The sequence below is a fragment of the Sus scrofa genome, chromosome 2 (assembly GCF_000003025.6).
Source record: "Sus scrofa isolate TJ Tabasco breed Duroc chromosome 2, Sscrofa11.1, whole genome shotgun sequence".
Taxonomy (NCBI): Eukaryota; Metazoa; Chordata; class Mammalia; order Artiodactyla; family Suidae; genus Sus; species Sus scrofa.
In genome coordinates, this window is record NC_010444.4 from 76,181,921 (window position 1) to 76,202,893 (window position 20,973).

Here is a 20,973-nt window from a genome sequence, read left to right on the forward strand (position 1 = left end):
GCAGACTGACCACAGTGGGCCTCATCGGTTCCATCGGAGCAGTCCGCGGTGTCATCACACTCTGGGTTCACCTTGGTCACACACTGGCTGTTTCCACAGGAAAAGGCATTCCCCACACAGCGACCTGAGGCCAATAAGAACCACATTGCTGACATCATGCCGTCCTTCCTGGCTGCTGGGAGAGCCCGCCCTCCACATGGAAACTCCAGAGTGTGGGAAACATTTCTGCTTTCTTTTCTCTGAGCATTTCTGAAATCACTTTCTCATAATCAGGACAGAGACCTAACTCGAGAATGCCAATGAGCACGGGGCCAGGGCTGTGCAACTCAAGTGTAGTGTGCCATATATGTACTTTTATATTTCTACCAGTCATGCTTTTTAAAAGTAAAATATAGGTGAAATTAAATTTTTTTTGGTCTTTTTTATGGCCGTACCCATGGCATGTGGAGGTTCCCAGACTAGGGGTCCATTTGGAGCTGTAGCTGCCGGTCTACACCACAGCCACAGCAATGCGGGACCTGAGCTGCATCTGCAACCTATAGCACAGCTCACGGCAACGCCAGATCCCTAACCCAATGAGCAAGGCGAGGAATCGAACCCATGTCCCCACTGCCAGTACTTGGGTTCGCTAACCACTGAGCCATGATGGGAACTCCAAAATTAATTTTTTTAAGTTCTGGTAAAATACACCTAACAGAAACTTTGCAATTTAAGTGTAGGCTCACATTTGGGGCCAGTCTTTCTCTGGGGGCCAGGAAACTATTCTGGGCGCTGTTGGGGGTGGAGCAGCTTCTCTAACCCCACTCACTCAATGCCAGGAGCACCTCCAGTTGTGACAGCCACAGATGTCCCCAGACATTGTCTAGGGTCCCCGTGGAGGGGGGGCAGGATCATCCCTAGTTGGGGACTGTTGATGTAAAGCTAAATAAATGTATCTACATGTGTTGTGAGCCCTCTGGGAGGAGAGTCACCAAAATATTAAAAACAATGAAATTCCAGGTGGTACCTATTCTTTTTTCTTTTTCCCCCCTAAACTGTTTGTTTTTTGGTTTATTTATTTTTTTTTTTTTTTTTTTTTTTTTTTTTTTTTTTTTTTTTTTTGTCTTTTGTCTTTTTGTCTTTTTTTTTGTTGTTGTTGTTGCTGCTATTTCTTGGGCCGCTCCCGCGGCATATGGAGGTTCCCAGGCTAGGGGTTGAATCAGAGCTGCAGCCACCGGCCTACACCAGAGCCACAGCAACGCGGGATCCGAGCCGCGTCTGTGACCTACACCACAGCTCACGGCAACGCCGGATCGTTAACCCACTGAGCAAGGGCAGGGACCGAACCCGCAACCTCATGGTTCCTAGTCGGATTCGTTAACCACTGCGCCACGACGGGAACTCCTTGTTTTTTTTTTTTTTTTTTTTTTTTTTTTTTTTTTTGTCTTTTGTCTTTTTGTCTTTTTTTTTGTTGTTGTTGTTGTGGTTTATTTATTTTTTGTTTGTTTATTGGCCATGCATGTGGCATGCTGAAGTTCCTGGGCCGGGGATCAAACCCACTCCACAGCAGTGATAACACCAGATCCTTAACCACCAGGCTACCGGGGAACTCCTTGCCTTTTCTTTCTGGGGTCTCACCTGTGGCCTATGGAAGTTCCCAGGCTAGGGGGCGAATCAGAGCTGAAGCTGCCAGCCTATAACACAGCTATAGCAATGCAGGATCTGAGCCGAATCTTTGACCTATGCTATAGTTTGTGGCAGTGCCAGATTCTTAACCCACTGAGCGAGGCCAAGGATCTAACCTGCATCCTCATGGATAGTAGTTGGGTTCTTTTTTTTTTTTTTTTTTTTTTAGGGCCGCACCCTCGGCATATGGAGGTTCCCAGGCTAGGGGTCTAATCAGAGCTGTAGTTGCCGGCCACAACCACAGCCACACCAGGTCCTTAACCCACTGAGCTCGGCCAGGGATTGAACCTGCGTCCTCATGGATGCTAGTCAGATTCGTTAACCACTAAGCCACAACAGGAACTCCTAGTTGGGTTCTTAACCTGCTGAGTCACAATGGGAATTCCAAAATGCCTTGTTTTTAAATTCTTTGCTCATACAGGATTATGAATCTATTTCCCCCACAAAAGGCTGGTGCACAAAACTTATTATGTTGGAGGGATTTCCAATTTTTGTGTCTCAAAAAACCCTCAGGAAACCCCTGAGAAAATTGGGCAGAGGGGAGGGAACTCAGAGGAGCTTGATACACATACCTGATTTTAAGTCTCTTTCTGTAAGCAGCCCCCTCTGGCTTCCTGCAGCAAAACAGGGAAAAAATAGAAGCTCACTTACCAAGGGGCCAGGTTCTTTGAAAACACTGTGTTGCAAAGCAGGGAGCCACTCTGTCCACCCAGGAGCTACTGAAATTGCAACTTAAATTCATGAAGATAAAATCAGATGAAACATTCTGTTTCTCATGATAAGAGTCCAACAGCCACATGGGGGCTTCCAGGGTGCACGGCACAGACCTAAAATATTTCCATCACTGCAGAGAGCATTTGGCAGGGTCATTGAGACTCGCCCAGTAAGTCAGGGGTGGTGGAGAGGGGACCAGGAACATACCTCAGGTAAGATCAAGGCAACAATTTTTTTTTTCATGGCTGCACTAGTGGCTTATGGAAGCTTCCAGGCCAGGGATGGAACCTGAGCCGCAGCTGTGACAACAGCCAGATGCTTTTAACTCACTGCACCACGCTGGAGACTGAACTTGAAACTTCGCAGGGACCTGAGCTACTGCAGTTGGATCCTTAACCCACTGTGCCACAGTGGAAACTCTTAAAGTTTATTAATTTTTATTATTTTTTTGCTTTTTAGGGCTGCACCCATGACATATGGAAGTTCCCAGGCTAGAAGTCTAACTGGAGCTACAGCTGCCAGCCTACACTACAGCCACAGCAACTCAGGATCTGAGCTGCATCTGCTACCTACACCACAGCTCATGGCAATGCTGGACCCTTAACCCACTGAGCAAGACCAGGGATCGAACCCTCAACCTCATGGTTCCTCATTGGATTCGTTTCCACTGCACCATGACAGGAACTCTGTTTAAAGTTTATTCCCATTATGGCGCAGCAGAAACGAATCCAATGAGGAACCATGAGGTTATGGGTTCGATTCCTGGCCGTGCTCAGTAGGTTAATGATCCGGCATTGCCATGACCTGTAGTGTAGTTCACAGATGCAGCTCGGATCTGGCGTGGCTGTGGCGTAGGCTGGCAGCTACAGCTCCCATTAGACCCCTAGCCTGAGAACCTCCATATGCAGCAGGTGCAGCCCTAAAAGGACAAAACACCAAAAAAAAAAAAATTTTTTTTTTGGCATGCCCATGGCATGTGAGTTTCCAGGCCAGGGATCGAACTAGTACTGAGTTGTAGCCTGTATCACAGCTGTGCAACACCAGATCCTTAACCCACTGTGCCACAAGGGAACTCTGGAAAACCTAAAGTTTAATTCAACTTCACCAGGCTCCCCGGCCCCAGCAGTCCCTCCCTTCCAGCCCTGTCTCTGGGGTCACTTGCCTGTGAGCCACACTGACGCGATGGTGCCATAGGTGGCCAGGGGGAGGCCGTGGCCCTGCAGCCTCCTATGGAGGCCCCGCTGTAACAACTCCTCCTCCAGGCCTGGCCTCAGCGTCCGCAGGGGCTGCAGCAGGAAGCGCAGCCGGATGTGCACGAGGACACTGCCATTCCCGTCCCTGTAGGGAGATGGCCCTTGGAGAGGAAGGGCGCCTCTCTGCCGGAATCCGCTGGAACCCCCCAGGGTCCACCATGGTGCCTTCACCCCAGGGAGGCCCCCACTCACTGGTAACTCAGCACAGTGCAGCCCAGGCAGCTGGCCTCCAACTCTGTCTCCTCAAAGCTGCTGACAAACTGCAGCGGAAACAACAGCAGTAAAGGTGAGCCCCTGCAGAGACCCCTTGTGGGGAGAACTGGGGAGGGGGTGGGAAAGCACCTCCTTGTAAACTCCATACTCGGAAGTGATGAGGAGGGGCACATCGGGGTCGTGCCTGTGAAAAGAGTGCTCCATCCACAGATGATCAATAAATTGTGGCCCTCCTCGCATGGGAGCATCACAGCCTGAAAAGGAGCGAAGCACTGACACTCGCCACCACGTGCTTGGACCTGGCAACCACGAGGCTCAGTGAGAGCAGCAGACACAGAAGAACACAGTGTGGGATTCCCTGGATGGGAAACGTCCAGAACAGACAGAGACAGAAGGTACCCACCTGGCTATCAGGGACTGGAGGAGAGGAAAAAGGGGGTAACTGCTCATGAGGACAGATTTCCCTTTGGGGTGATGGAATGTTCTGAAATTAGAGGTGACAGCTGCACAACAATGTGACTAGACTAAATGCCACTGAATTTTTCACTTTAAAAGTGGGTAATTTTATATGTAAAATAGATCAACAGCTATTTTGATCCAAGGTCCTGCTGTTTGGCACAGGGAGATGTATTCAATTTCATGTAATAAGCCACAATGGAAAAGAATACGAAAAACTGAATCACTTTGCTCTACACCAGAAATTCACAGAACATTGTAAATCAACTATATACGGGAACTCCTCAACTATACTTTAATAAAATTTTTTTGAAAAAGAAAAAATGGGTAGTTTTCTGTTACATAAATTTTAAATAAAAAAAAAAAATCTGGGGAGTTCCCATCATGGCTCAGTGGTTAACAAAACCAACTAGTAGACACGAGGACTGACGAGGAGAGAAGCACCAACAGGTTTAAACCGGGTTCAATTCCTGGCCTTGCTTATGGGGTTAAGGATCCAGTGTTGCTGTGAGCTGTGGTGTAGGCCGGCAGCTACAGCTCTGGTTCGACCCCTAACCTGGGAACCTCCATATGCCGCGAGCACAGCCCTAAAAAAAAAAAAAAAAAGACAAAAAAAAATCTGGGAGGAGTTCCTGTCATAGTGCAGTGGAAACGAATCCGACTAGGAACCATGAGGTTGTGGGTTCGATCCCTGGCCTTGCTCAGCGGGTTAAGGATTCGGCATTGCCCTAAGTTGCAGTGTAGGTCGCAGACGCGGCTCAGATCCCATATTGTTGTGGCCCTGGCATAGGCCGGCAGCAATAGCTCCGATTAGACCGCCTAGCCTGGGAACCTCCATATGCCATGGGTGCCGTCCTAAAAAGACAAAAAAAAAAAACAAAACAAAACAAATCTGGGCGTTCCCTTGTGGCTCAGTGGGTTAAGGATCCAGTGCTGTCACTGCAGTGGCTTGGGTTGCAGCTGCAGCATGGGTTTGATCTCTGGCTTGGTAACTTCCACATGCTGTAAGTGCAGCCCCCCCCACCCCCAGTTTTTTTTCTTTTTAGGATCCCTCCTGTGGCATATGGAAGTTCCTGGACCAGGGATTCAATCTGAGCCACAGCTGTGACCTACACCACAGCCACGCCAATAATGGATCTTTAACCCACTGCACTGGACTGGAAATTGATCCTGTGCCTCCACAGCAACCTGAGATGCTACAGTTGGATTCTTAACCCACTGTGCCACAGTGGGAACTCCTATGTCCCAAACTTTATGGTCACCATGCCCCGCTCCCTAAACACAGGTGATGCAGTCATGTGTGTTCACTTTCCCTCCTAAAACATGCTTCAATTCACTTCTCTGAACCACACCCTCTGAGTCCACTCACCACCGCCCACATCTAGACCCATGCTGTCCCACAGAACATTCTACAAATTTCCAAAATGTTCTACATTTGTCTCACCCATATGGCAGTCGCCCAACCACAGGAGGCTAGTGAATATTTGAAATGTGGCTATTGCCACAGAGGAACTGATTTTTACATTTTGTTCAATTTTAATGAATTCACACTTAGATTTCAAAACAGACATTTGATTCAGTTACCAGAAAACTTAAGTGTATTTGGAGCAATTTGGGTAAATGCTACCGAATCTAAATATGGATGGAGTGTTCCCAATGGAAATTCAGGGTCCACACTGAGATATGAGTGTAAAACACCCACCAGATTTGGAAAAGAGAATGCACAGGAGAGAATGTGAAATATATGATTAATAACTGCTCTATGTATGTTGAAGACATGTTGAAATGATAATATTTTGGATATTCTGGGTCAGGTAAAATGTGTTGTTACAAACAATCTTACCTGCTTCTGTTTACTTTTAAAAAAAAAAAAAAAAGTGGCTACCAGAAAATGTTAAAGTACACATGGGGCTTGTGTTACATTTTTTTTTAAATGGCCAACCAGCAGCACATGGAAGTTCCATGTGGGTTAAAGGATCTGACGTAGGTCTCAGCTGCAGCTCAGATTCAATCCTCGATTGCAGCCCTTTGAAAAAAAAAAAATTCTGGGAGTTCCTTTCGTGGCTCAGTGGTTAACGAACCCAACCAGGATCCATGAGGATGCTGCTTCAGTCCCTGGCCTCGCTCAGTGGGTTAAGGATCCAGTGCTGCCGTGAGCTGTGGTGTAGGTGGCAGACGTGGCTCGGATTCTGAGTTGCTGTGGCTGTAGTGTAGGCCAGTGGCTACAGCTCTGATTCAACCCCTAGCCAGGGAACCTCCACATGCCACAATTTAAAAATTTCTCATCTAGCCTCCCCTGTATTTCTCTTAGATAAAATTTAAAACATTTTTTTAAATTGAGGGATATGTCACCTACCATAAGACTCACCTTTTAAAAGTGTCCATTTATTTATTTGCCTTTTTGTCTTTTTAGGGCTGCAACCATAGCATATGGAGGTTCCCAGGCTAGGGGTCCAATCAGAGCTGTAGCCACTGGCCTACACCACAGCCACAGCAACAGCCACATCAGATCCGAGCTGCATCTGTGACCTACACCACAGCTCATGGCAATGCCGGATCCTTAACCCACTGAGTGAGGCCAGGGATTGAACCAGCGTCCTCATGGATGCTAGTCAGGTTCCTTAACTGCTGAGGCATGACAGGAACTCCTAAATGTGTTTTAGATGCATTTGAGTATATTCACAGAGTTGTACAACCTTATCATAGTTTTAAAATAGTCTCATGCCCCAAAAGAAATCCCATTGCCATGATCAGTTCCCCCCTCCCAGCCCCTGACAACTAGGAACCCACTCTCTGTCCCTGTGGATGTTCCTGTTCTGGACATTTCCCATCCATGGACTCACACGCTATGTGTCCTTCTGTGTCTGCTCTTCTCACTGAGCATCATGGTCTCAAGGTCCATCTATGTGGTAGCAAGTGTCAGTGTCTCACCCCTTTTCATGGCAAACAATGCGCGCGCGCGTGTGTGTGTGTGTGTGTGTGTAGGTGGCCAACAGGGTGTGTTTAATCCATCATCTGTGGATGGGCATTTGAGTTGCTTTACTCTGGGCTATTATGAGTCACGCTGCTATGAACATTTGTGTGCAAATTTTTGTGTGGACACACTTTTTGCTTCTCTTGAGCAGATAGATACCCAGGAGCAGAACTGCTGGGTCAGATGGCAACTCCATTTTTAAACTTTGGAAGAAATGCCAGGCTGTTCTCCACAGCGGCTGCACAATTTCACATTCCCACTGGTTTGATTTTTCCACTGAACTGAAATTTACAACCTCTTGATGTGGCCTTTAGGTCTTCAGGAGCCTGTTCCCACCAGATGCTGTGTGCCCTGTGGTCTAGAAAGCACCAGCACCACCACTCTGCCCATGCCCCACATCCTTGACTCAGAGTCTGCTTTACTCTCTCTGCCAGGGGGCGCTGCCTTGTTAGAGCCCCTGGCCATCCACTTGCCACACCCCCTTACCCTGCCCCCTGATTCTCAGGACCCTCACCAGTGCCTCCAGGGTGGGCGTCAGCATGCGGTAGTAATCAGAGCTCTCCTGCTGCAAGCTGCAGGCAAACCGGATCCCTCGCAGCTCCGCTGTGTGCTCCACTAAGACGCCCTGTGTAGAGAGGGAGGCTGCGGGCGAGACCAGAGCCTGGTGAGAGCGCCCACTTGCAGGGGCAGCACCCAGTTCAGCTGGCCGCCCAGGCCCCCACCACCCCAGGGTCAGGTCATCCTGACAGATGAGGATGGCCTGACTCCCAGGTTCTGAGTGATTAAAGATGCTGCCTCACCAGCTCTCCCCCATCACCCACCTGAGCCCCCAGGTATAGCACAAAGCCCCAGGTGTCCCCCGATGTCCTTGAGGGCTGGACCAGCTCTGGCCATCCTCGTCCAACTGGATGTGCCTTGGCCCAGGGTCACAAATTGCTGAAATGGCCTCAGAAGCCCTTCTCTTGGCTTTGGGACAATTCCCACCTCCTCCCCTGAAAAAGTCACTGAATACCCCAGGGCCACAACCACAGCTGGGGGCACCAGGATCCTCAGACTCCAGGCCCTGCACCATGATGCCACTTTCAGAAAAACACAGTTTCCAACTGCTGGAAACACTGTGTCTCTAAAGTACCCAACAGCAAAGAGGAACAGCCCTAAAAGGTTTTAAAGACTACAACCCTATACAATACATGAACACAGGGATTTCGAACTTTCAAAAATGTGTGAAATTGGCAAAGGGGCATACTAGTCAAAAACAATCATAATTGCAAAAAAAAAAGCTGGGTCCCAACTTTGTGTGAATATCCATCTAGATTGATATTTAGATATGTGTTTATTCAATGGATAGAATAAAAAGCAATTCTAAAACAGTTTGTGCTCTCATGCAAGGAAATAAAAAGAAAGAAAACAAGCCTGCTGTGTAGACCCAAATGCTTATGCTCTGGGGTATTTGGATAAGCCTCAGACTCTTCCTCTGAAATAACCACAGGCTCCCAGGAAATGAAAAACAGCCCAGCAAGGCCCCTATGCCCTCTCCCCAGACTCCCCCAAGGCCAACAAATCCAAAGTAAAAATGTTCAGCTGTTGTGGGAAGGGGACAAATTTGAATTGTAATTTAAAAATTGTTTTTATGGAGTTCCCATTGTGGCACAGTGGAAACAAACCGACTAGGAACCATGAGGTTGTGGGTTCTATCCCTGGCCTTGCTCAGTGGGTTAAGGATTTGGCATTGCCATGAGCTGTTGTGTAAGTTGCAGAGATGGCTCAGATCCCGCATTGCTGTGGCTGTGGTGTAGGCTGGCAGCTGTAGCTCCGATTCGACCCCTAGCCTGGAAACCTCCATGTGCCATAGGTGCGGCCCTAAAAAGCAAAAAATAAATAAATAAAAATTGTTTTTAGGAGTTCCTTGCTGGTCTAGTGGGTTAAGGATCTAATGTCACTACTGTGGCTCAGGTCTGAACCATGTTGTGGCATGGGTTCAGTCCCTGGCCCAGAAACTTCTGCATGCTGAATGGCATGGCCAAAAAAAAAAGGTGTTTTTAAATTTTAATTTTGGAGTTCCCCTGTGGTGCAATGGGATGGGAGATGTCTCTGCAGCCCCAGGACACAGGTTCCATCCCCAGCCCCCCAGCCCGGCAGTGGATTAAAGGATCCAGCATTGCATCTATGGCTTGGATCTGCTCCCTGGCCCTCCATATGCCACAGGGCAGCCAAAAATGAAAATACATAAATAAATTTAAATTTTGGAGACAGGATTATGATGGCAGAGTAGAAGGACTGGAGCTTCCCACGCCCCCTTTTTTTTGTCTTTTTAGGGCCAAACCTGTGGAATATGGAGGTTCCCAGGCTAGGGGTCGAAATGGAGCTGCAGCTGCTGGCCTACACCACAGCAACACAGGACCTGAGCCACGTCTGTGACCTACCCACAGCTCACAGCAATGCTGTATCCTTAACCCACTGAGCAAGGCCAGGGATCAAACCAATGTCCTTGTGGATACTAGTCGGGTTTGTTAACCACTAAGCCACAGTTCATTAACCGCTGAGCCATGTTGGGACCTCCCTGGAGCTCACTTCTCTTATAAAAGCAACAAAATTACAAAGTTTTTCACATGGCTTAGCAGAAAAGAATCTGACTAGCATCCATGAGGATGCAAATTCCACCCCTAGCCTGGGAACTTCCATGTGCCCTGGGTGTGGCCCTAAAAAGATAAAAAACATTAAAAAGGCAACAAAATAACAACAAAAAATTACAACCAACTGCTGAACAACCTTCAACAAAATATACTGGAACCTATCTAAAAAGATACTCTACTCCAGAAGACAGAGGAGGCAACATTGAGACTGTAGGAGGGACAATTATGTGATGTAAGCAACCCCAAGCCCCCAGGTGGGCAGCCCACAGGCTGGAAAGTAACTGTATCACAGAGGCTCACCTACAGGAGTGAGAGTTCTAAGCCCCAAGTCAGGCTCCCATGCCTGGGGATCTGGCATTGGGAGGAGGAGCCCACAGGGCATTTGGTGTTGAGGGCCAGAGGGGCTTATGCTCAGGAGCTCCATGGTACTGGGGGAAACTGAGACCCCACTCTTGAAAGGCACATACAGGCTTTCATGTGCACTGGGTCCCAGGGCAAAGCATGTAACAATCTGAGTCAGTCCTGCCTGCAGTTCTTGGAAGATCTTCTGGGGAAATGGGGGATGACTGTGGTTCACTGAAGGGGAAGGACATTGGAGACAAAGGTCTCGGGAATAATCATCGGTGTGAACTCTGCTGGAAGTGGCCATTTTGGAAAAATCCGGCCCTACCCATCAGGGCTGAGAAGCCCCAGGCCAAACAACAAACCAAATGGGACCACAGCCCCGCCCATCAGCAAAGAGGCTGCCTAAGGACCCCCCAGGCACATAGCTGCCTCTTAGCACACACACAGAGGATCCCCACCCACCAAGGGATAAGAATCAGCTCCACCTACCAGTGGGCAGGCACCAGTCCCTCCCAGCAGGAAGCCTGGAGCAAGTACCACCTCCCAATCCCATACCAACTTCAGTCACAAAGGGGGCAGACACTGAGGCAAGAGAGGCTAAAACCCTATTGTCTCCAAAAAGGAGACCACACCAAAAATCTATACGAAATGAAAAGGCAGAGAATTATGACTCAGATATGGGAACAAGAAACGCCCCCCTCCCAAAAAAGCTAAGTGATCTGGAGATCACCAGCCTCCACGAAAAAGACTTTTTTTTTTTAATTTATTTTATTTTTTATTTATTTTTTGTCTTTTTGCTATTTCTTGGGCTGCTCCCGCGGCATATGGAGGTTCCCAGGCTAGGGGTCCAATTGGAGCTGTAGCTGCCGGCCTACACCAGAGCCACAGCAACGCGGGATCCAAGCCGCGTCTGCAACCTACACCACAGCTCATGGCAACGCCGGATCGTTAACCCACTGAGCAAGGGCAGGGACCGAACCCGCAACCTCATGGTTCCTAGTCGGATTCATTAACCACTGCTCCACTATGGGAACTCCGAAAAAGACTTTTGACTGATGATAGTAAAGATGATTCAAGATCTTGGAAATAAACTGGAGGCAAAGATCGATAAACACTGAGCAAACAAACAGATTTAAAGATTAAGCAAGCAGAGATGCAAAACACAATAACTGAAACTGGAGTTTCCATTGTGGCACAGCAGAAACAAATCTGACTAGGAATTTGTGGTTGCCAGGTTCAATCCCTGGCTTCACTCAGTGGGTTAAGGATCTGGCATTGCTGTGAGCTGTGGTATAGGTCACAGATGTGGCTTGGATCCTGCGTTGCTGTGGCTTGGTATAGGCTGGCAACTACAGTTCCAATTTGACCCCTAGCCTGGTAACCTCTGTATGCCACAGGAGTGGCCCTAAAAAAAAAAAGCAAAAGAAAAAAAAAAAAACCCACTGAAATAACAAATTCATTAGAAGGAACCAAGAGCAGAATACAGGAGGCAGAAGAACAAATAAGCAAGGTGGAAACAGACTGGTGGAAATCACTGATGTGGAACAGAAGAGGAAAAAAAGATCAAAAAGAAAGGAAGACAGTCTAAGAGAACTCTGGGACAACTTTAAAGGCACTGACATCCATGTTATAGGAATGCCAGAAGGAGAAGAGAGAGAGAAAGAGGGCCAGAGAAAATATTTGAAGAGATAACTAAAAACTTCCCCAACATGGGAAAGCAATCATACATTAAAACCTAGGGAACATGAGTGCCATATAAAATAAGCCCAAGGAGGGAATTCCCATTGTGGCTCAGTGGAAACAAAGCTGACTAGTATCCATGATGACACAGATTCGATCCCCAGTCTTACTCAGTGGGTTAAGGAGTGAGCAGTGGTATGGGTTGCAGAAGCAGCTCAGATCCTGCATTGCTATGGCTGTGGCATAGGCAAGTAGCTACAGGTCTGATTTGACCCCTAGCCTGGGAACCTCCATATGCCATGGATGTGGCCCTAAAAAGACAAAAATAAATAAACCCAAGGAGGAATACCCTGAGACACGTATTAATCAAACTGACCAAAATTAAAGAAAAAAGAAAACAACTAAAGCAGCTAGGGAAAAGAAACAAATAACATACAAAAGTGTCGCAAGACATGTTTACTTGAAAATTCCATCTTGTCCTTCTTTACTTTATCCCATCTTCTTGTCTTATTTTATCCCATCTTCCTTCTTTGGAAAAACAGTCACAGTGCTGGTAAATGACTTAAGCTTAAGAGCAAAGACCTAAAGGCATAAATGACTTAAGCTTAAGTACTGTTATGTGCCTAGAGGTCAGAGTAAGAGCTTAACCCTTTACCACCTAAGTGGCTTTTTAAATAGTAAAAGAACTTATATAATAGTAAACCCTGTATGATCCACCCATAGCCACTCCTCACTTAATCTCACAATAAAAGCAGTGTGGTTTCTTGAGGCAGGGTGCTCTTGGTCCCTGAGATCTGGAGTTCCCCGGTGCTCTTGGTCCCTGAGACCTTGAGTCCCTGGCTCCCACCTTTACTTAAGATAAATGTCTCTGTGTCTTGTTTTATGTTAACTATTTTTCCCTAAGTTCCACAGCACCCGTTCTTCAGCCCCATCCTGCTGAGCTGGCCCCGGCACAAAAGAATCCCACTAAGGTTATCAGCTGATTTTTCAGCAGAAACTCTGCAGGCCAGAAGGGAGTGGCAGGATATACTAAAGTATTGAAAGGAAAAAACCTCCAACCAAGATTATTCTACCCAGCAAGGCTCTCATTCAGATTTGAAGGAGCAATCAAAAGCTGTACAGACAAGCAAAAGTTAAGAGAATACAGCATCACTAAACCAGCTTTACAACAAATACTAAGGGAGGTTCTCTGGGTGGAAAAGAATGGCCACAACTAGAAACAAAAATATTACAAATGACAAGGCTCACCAGTAAAGGCATAGATATGGTAAAGGGAGGAAATCATCCACACACAAATATGCTACCAAAACCCAGAAATTGTGAGAAGAGGAGGGTACAAATGTAGGATACTGGAGATGCACCTGCAATTAGGAGATGAACAACTTGAAGCAATCTTGTGTATATATATCCCGTATCGATACATTATGGTAAATGTAAAGCAAAAATCTACAACAGATGCATGCACAAGTAAGAAAAAACAATCCAAACACAACACTGAAGATAGTCTCAAACCATAAGAGAACAAGAGAAGGGAAGAAAAAAAGACCATGAAGACCAAGGAGTTCCCATGGTGGCTCAGTGGAAACAAATCTGACTACTCTCCATGAGGATGCAGGTTCATTTCCTGGCATCACTCAGTGGGTTATGGATCCAATGTTGCCATGAGCATGGTATAGGTTGCAGATGTGGCTTGATCTGCTATTGCTGTGGCTGTGGTGTAGGCCGACAGCTGTAGCTCCAATTCAACCCCTAGCCCAGGAACATCCATATGCCATGGGTGCGGCCCTAGAAAGACCAAAAAAAAAAAAAAAAAAAACCAACAAAACCAAATAAAAAATAATTAACAAAATGGCAATAAGAAGATACATATCAGGAGTTACCATTGTGGCTCAGTGGTTAACAAATCCGACCAGGAACCATGAGGTTGTGGGTTTGATCCCTGGCCTTGCTCAGTGGGTTAGGGATCTGGCATTGCCATGTGCTGTGGTGTAGGTTGAAGATGCGGCTCGGATCTGACGTTGCTGTGGCCGTGGCGTAAGCCTGCGGCTACAGCTCCAAATGGACCCCTAGCCTGGGAGCCTCCATATGCTGCAGGGGTGGCCCTAGGAAAAAAAAAGGCAAAACGACAAAAAAAAAAAAAAATGGAGATACACATCAATAATCACCTTACAGGTAAATGGACCTAATGCCCCAACCAAAAGACACAGACTGGATGAATGGGTACAAAAACAGGACCCATATATATGCTGTCTTCAAGAGACCTGCTTCAGTTCTAGGGACACATACAAACTGAAAGTGAGAGCAGAGGAGTTACTGTCATGGCTCAGTGGAAATGAATCTGACTAGTATCCATGAGGATGCAGGTTTTATCCCTGGCCTCACTCAATGGGTTAAGGATCTGGGATGTTGCTGTGAACTGTGGTGTAGGCTGCAGATGCAGCTGGCATCCTGCGTTGCTGTGGCTATGGTGTAGGCCAGCAGCTACAGCTCCAATTTGACTCCTAGACTAGGAACCTCCATATGCCACGGGGGCAGCCCTAAAAAGACCAAAAAAAAAAAAAAAAAAAAAGAAAAGAAAAGAAAAGAAAACCAGAGAGAGTGACAGAAAGAAAGAGAGAGAGAGGATGGAAGAAAATATTCCATGCAAACAGAAATCAAAAGAAAGCTGGAGTAGCAATACTCATCAGATAAAATAGACCTTATAATAAAGAATATTATAAGTGACAAAGAAGGACATTACATCATGATCAAAGGATCAATCCAAGAAGACATAACAATTATAAATATATATATGCACCCAACATAGGATCACCTCAATATATAAGGCAACTGCTAACAACCTGAAAAGGAGAAACTGACAGTAACATAGTAATAGCAGGGGACTTTAACATCCCACTTACAGCAATAGACAGATCATCCAGACAGAAAATCAACAAAGAAACATAGGCCTTAAATGATGCATTAGACCAGATGGACTTAATAGATATTTATAGAATATTCCATCCAAAGGCAGCAGAATATGCATTCTTCTCAAGTGCACATGAAACATTCTCTAGGATAGATCACATTCTGGGCCACAAATCAAGCCTCGGTAAATTTAAGAAAACTGAAATCGTATCAAGCATCTTTTCTGACCACAGCGCTATATGATTGGAAATCAACAAGAAAAAATCTGTTAAAAAACACAAACAGGAGTTCCCGTCGTGGCGCAGTGGTTAACGAATCTGACTAGGAACCATGAGGTTGCGGGTTTGGTCCCTGCCCTTGCTCAGTGGGTTAACGATCCGGCATTGCCGTGAGCTGTGGTGTAGGTTGCAGACGCGGCTCGGATCCCGCGTTGCTGTGGCTCTGGCGTAGGCCGGTGGCTGCAGCTCCGATTCAACCCCTAGCCTGGGAACCTCCATATGCCGCGGGAGCGGCCCAATAAATAGCAACAACAACAACAACAACAACAAAAGACAAAAAAAAAAAAAAACACAAACACGTGGAGACTAAACAATATGTTACTAAACACTGAAGAAAGAGGAAATTTAAAAATACATACAAGTAGGAGTTCCTGTCGTGGCTCAGTGGTTAACAAATCCAACTAGGAACCATGTTGTGGGTTCAATCCTTGGCCTTGCTCAGTGGGTTAAGGATCCGGTGTTGCTGTGAGCTGTGTTATAGGTCACAGACACGGCTCGGATCCCTCATTGCTGTGGCTCTGGCATAGGCTGGCAGCTACAGCTCCAATTATACCCCAGCCTGGGAACCTCCATATGCCAAGGGTGCGGCTGTAGAAAAGGCAAAAAGACAAAAAAAAAAATAAATAAAAATAAAAATACCTAGAAGTAAATGACCACAAAGACACAACAATCCAAAACCTATGGGATGCAGCAAAAGCAGTTCTAAGAAAATTTATAGTAATATAAGCCTACATCAGGAAATAAGAAAAATCTCAAATAAACAACTTTACACCTAGAGCAACTAGAGAAAGAAGAATAGACAAAACCCAACATTAGCAGAAGGAAAGAAACCATAAAGATCAAAGCAGAAATAAATGAAATAGAAACAAACAAACACAGAAGAGATCAATGAAACTAAAAGCTGGTTCTTTGAAAAGATCAACAAAATTGATAAACCCTTAGCCAGATTCATCAAGAAAAAGAAAGAGAGGGCTTAAAGTAATAAGATTAGAAATGAAAAGGGAGAAATTACAACAGACATCACAGAAATATAAAGGATCATAAAAGACTACTATAAGCAACTATATGCCAATAAAACAGACAACCTAGAAAAAAATGGACAAATTCTTAGAAATAGAATTTTCTAAGAATTTCTATTTTCCAAGACAAAATAGAAAAAGATGAACGGACCAATCACAAGTACTGAAATTGAAACTGTAATTAAAAAACTTCCAACAAAAAAAAATCCAGGACTAGATGGCTTCATAGGCAAATTCTATCAAAAATTTAAAGAAGAGTTAACACCTATCCTTCTGAAACTATTCCCAAAAAAAATTGCAGAGGAAGGAACACTTCCAAACTCATTCTATGAGGCCACCATCACCCTGATACTAAAACCAAACAAATATACCACACACAAAAAAAGAAAGAAAATTAGAGGCCAATATCACTGATGAACATAGATGCAAAATTCCTCAACAAAATCCTAGCAAACCCAATCCAGCAATACATTAAAAGGATTATACACCATGATCAAGTGGGATTTATGCCATGGATACAAGGATTTTTCAATAGCCACAAATCAATCAGTGTGGTATACCACATTAACAGATTGAAGAATAAAAATCATATGACCCTCTCAATAGATGCAGGAAAAGCTTTTGACAAAATCCAAGACCTATTTCTGATAGAAACCCTCCAGAAAGTGGGCATAGAGGGAACCGACCTCAACATAATAAAGGCCATATATGACGAACCCACAGCTAACATCATTCTCAATGGTGAAAAGTTGAAATAACTCCCGCTAAGATCAGGAACAAGATAAGGATGTCGGCTCTCACCACTACTATTCAACATAGTTTTGGAAGTCCTAGCTACAGCAATCAGAGAAGAAAGAGAAATAAAAGGAATCCAAATTGGATAGGAAAAGTAAACCTATCAACTGTTTGCAGATGACATGATACTATACCTAGAAAATCTTAAAGACGCTACCAGAATGGTGTAGGTCGCAGATGCAGCTTGGATCCCATGTTGCTGTAGGGTAGTTGTCCTCTGATGTAGGCCTGTGGCTACAGCTCCAATTAGACTCCTAGCCTGGGAAACTCCATATGCCATGGGTGTGGCCCTAGACAAGACCAAAAAAAAAGGGGGGGGGGCGGGATGGAGTGGGAATGCAGACCCCAGACAAATTACTAAGAGGATCTTGGACAAGGTGAGAGAGGAACCAAAATACATACACAATCTTCACCCTCCTTCCCACAGTGAAAATACCCCTAATCCTCCAGACAAAGAATATAGATATCAGACAGGTCATTTAGCAAAGATTGATCTAGTTTCCTCAGCAGGAATCTCCCCAAATTAAAATTCTACTGTCCTCTTTTTTTTTTTTTTTTTTTTTAAATGGACTCTCTACCCACAGATCCTTTCTAAGTCAGTCAGGCACAAAACTGAGTTCAGAGATGGGTTTCATGAAAGATCCAAGGATCCTGTGTCTCAGCCAGAAATCAGAGCCCATGCTCACAAGTCTTAGAGATCAATTTTACCAGAGACTTTAGAAAAATTACCAACAGGAGGCCTTAAAACTTTACCTTTGAACCTCAAAGGCTTTATTGGGAAGGGATGGAGGAAGTAGGCCAATCTTAAATGCAAGAGAATTGGCCAGAAAAAAGCAATGAATCTGAGGAATGAATGAGTATCCTAGGAGCTACATGTGTAGTCACAGACATCAATATTGCCTTTTCAATTAAGATTGGCTATAATTAATAGTCTCCCTGGAAATGCATCTCTATAATCTCTATAAAGAACAAGTAATAGAGAATGTATGCCACTCTCCATGGTGCTGATGAAATCACTGTCTCCCAGAACAAGGGCATTCTCCTCATCTGGAGAAGTCTGAGTTCAATCTCAATCTCTCTCTCCCTCTCTTTCTCTCTCTCTCTCCCTCTCTCCCTCCACTGACCCGCATAGCATGTGTGAGTCTTTGCTTTAATGTTCAAAAACCATGCATGATTTTCTTCACTGTTCCTTAACTGTACTGATGATTTCAAGTACATTTTATAGTTCTATCATATATCTAATACTACTATCATCTCTAGCCAATTCTTTTTGGTAAGTTTAGGGCATGTATTCCCTTCTCCCTCACTATCTCTATCTCAACCTATATATTTACAATAAATTTGAAAGAAGAAAAAAAAATTAAAGCTACTACCAGAAAACTTAGAGCTCTTCAATGAATTTGGTGAAGTTGCAAGATACAAAATTAATATATAGAAATAAACTGCACTGGGAGTTCCCTTCATGGCTCCGTGGTTAATAAACCCGACTACAATCCATGATGATATGGGTTCAATCTCTGGCCTCGCTCAGTGAGTTAAGTATCCTGCATTGCTGTGGCTGTGGCATAGCCCAGCTCCAATCTGACCCCTAGCCTGGGAACCTCCATATGCCACAAGTGTGGCCCTTAAAAAAAAATTGACTGCATTTCTATATACTAACAATGAAAGATCTGAATGAGAAATTAGGGAAATAATCCCATTTATGATCACATCAAAAAGAATAGAATACCTAGGAATAAACCTACCTAAAGAGACAAAAGATCTGTACTCTGAAAACTATAAGATGCTGATAAAATAAAGCAAAGATGACACAAACATTTGGAAAGATATACTATGCTTTTGGATTGGAAGAATCAATATTGTCAAAATGACTATACTGCCAAATGCAGTTTACAGATTCAATGCAATTCTTACCTAATTACCAATGACATTTTTCACAGAACTAGAACGAAATATTTTAGTTTGTTTGGATGCACCTAAGACCCAGGATAGCCAAACCCATCCTGAGGAAGTAAAATGGAGCTGGAGGAATCAGGCTCCCTGACTTCAGAGTATACTATGAAGCTACAGTCATCAAAACAGTATGGTACTGGCACAAAAAGAGAAATATAGATCAGTGGTACAGGTTAGAAAGCCCAGAATTAAACCCATGCACCAATGGTCAACTCATCTATGACAAAGGAGGCAGGAATATACAATGGAGAAAAGACAGTATCGTCAATAAGTGGTACTGGGAAAACTGGACAGCTATGTATAAAACAGTGAATTTAGAACACTCCCTAACAGCATACACAAAAATAAACTGAAAATGCATTAAAGACCTAAATATAAGACCAGATACTAAAAAACTCTTAGAAAAAAACATAGGCCAAATGCTCTCTGACATAAAACAAAGCAGTATCTTCTCAGATCCACCTCCTAGAGTTATGACAATAAGAACAAAAACAAAACAAATGGGACCTATTTAAACTGAAAAGGTTTTGCACTGCAAAGGAAACCCTAAACAAAACAAAAAGAAAACCCACAGAATGGGAGAAAATATTTGCAAATGAAGAGACTGACAAGGGATCAATCTCCAAAATACATAAAAACCTCCTGCAGCTCAATACAAAAAAACAAAAAACAAAACAAAAAAAACAGTCCCATCAAAATATGGGCAGAAGAGCTACAGACAATTCTCCGAAGACATACAGATGGCCAAAAAACTCATCAAAACTATCTAATTATTTGAGAAATGCAAATGAAAACTACTATGAGGTACCACCCTACCCAGCCAGAATGGCCATCATCAAAAAATCTACAAATGCTGGAGGAAGTGTGGAGAATAGGGAACCCTCCTAAACTGTTGGTGGGAATGTAAATTGGTCCAATTGCTACGGAAAATAGTATGGATAATCCTCAAAAAACTAAAAATAGAATTACCATTTGCTCCAGCAATCCCACTCCTGGGCATCTATCCAGAGAAAATCATGGTTCAAAAAGACACATGTACCCCAATCTTCATTGCAGCACTATAGCCAAGATATGGAAGCAACCTAAATGCCCATCGACAGAGGAGTGCATAAAGATGTGGTACATATACACAATGGAATATTACTCAGCCATAAAGAGGAATGAAATACCGGCATTTTCAGCAACATGGATGGACCTAGAAATTATCATGCTAAGTTAGTCAGACAGTGTGACACAAACGTCATATGCTACCACTTAAATGTGTAATCTTGAAAAAGGATACAATGAACTTATTTGCAGAACAGAAATTAACTCACTGACTGAAAAACTTTTGGCTACCAAAGAAGACAGGTTGTGGGGGTGGAGGGGGAGGGATGGGCTGGGGGTTTGGGATGTAAATGTTGTAAAATTGGGTTGTGATGATGGCTATACAACTATAAATATAATAAAATTCATTGGAAAAAAAAGATAAATAAATGTTAAGTGCTTCTTTAAAGCCTGCCTTGATTTCAGAGGACTTCCTGGAGATTATATCTAGGTGTTTTTCCAAAATGTACCTGACTTATATAATGGAGGTGTGAAATTGTCTCCTGCCTCTCCCTAGTGTGAGCACATGTGTGTGCGCACGTGAGCGCACGCGCGCGCACGCACACACCCACACACACCCACCCACACACACACACACACTTTCTGCACTTCCCCCCAGAGCCACCAGGGGGAGTCCATCAGCCATGCCAGGCTGTGAGCTATTCCAGATACATATCTATATGATACACACACACACACACACACACGACATTGCCAGATCCTTAACCCACTGCCACCAAATATTGGGGTAACCCACATTGGATGGCTAACTTATACTTTTGTTACCATCATCATTTCACACATGAAAGGTGACTTTCACATCCTGACACAGAACTAAGAAGCTTATCATCTCAGGAGCCTTGTCCAGAGCAGGGCTGCCCAGCTGGACTTCCTGTGATGACAGAAGGTTCTAGATCTGAGCCATCCCCTGAAGAAGCCACAAGCCACCCATGAAACATGGCTGGTGGAGACAGAGGAACTCAATTTTACCAGTTTTTTAAT

The 20,973-nt window shown here is 44.6% G+C and overlaps 1 protein-coding gene across 1 annotated transcript in view; it reads right to left on the bottom strand.

The window, feature by feature from the left end:
* TMPRSS9 (transmembrane protease, serine 9) overlaps positions 1–20,973 on the bottom strand; it is a 70,386-nt gene that overhangs the window by 23,862 nt on the left and 25,551 nt on the right. The window contains exons 3-7 of the mRNA XM_021084183.1: positions 7,790–7,917; positions 3,825–3,892; positions 3,542–3,717; positions 2,238–2,279; positions 11–124 (exon numbers count right to left, since the gene is read on the bottom strand). Coding sequence (XP_020939842.1) covers positions 11–124; positions 2,238–2,279; positions 3,542–3,717; positions 3,825–3,892; positions 7,790–7,917 — 528 coding nt within the window. The remainder of the gene's footprint in view (positions 1–10; positions 125–2,237; positions 2,280–3,541; positions 3,718–3,824; positions 3,893–7,789; positions 7,918–20,973) is intronic.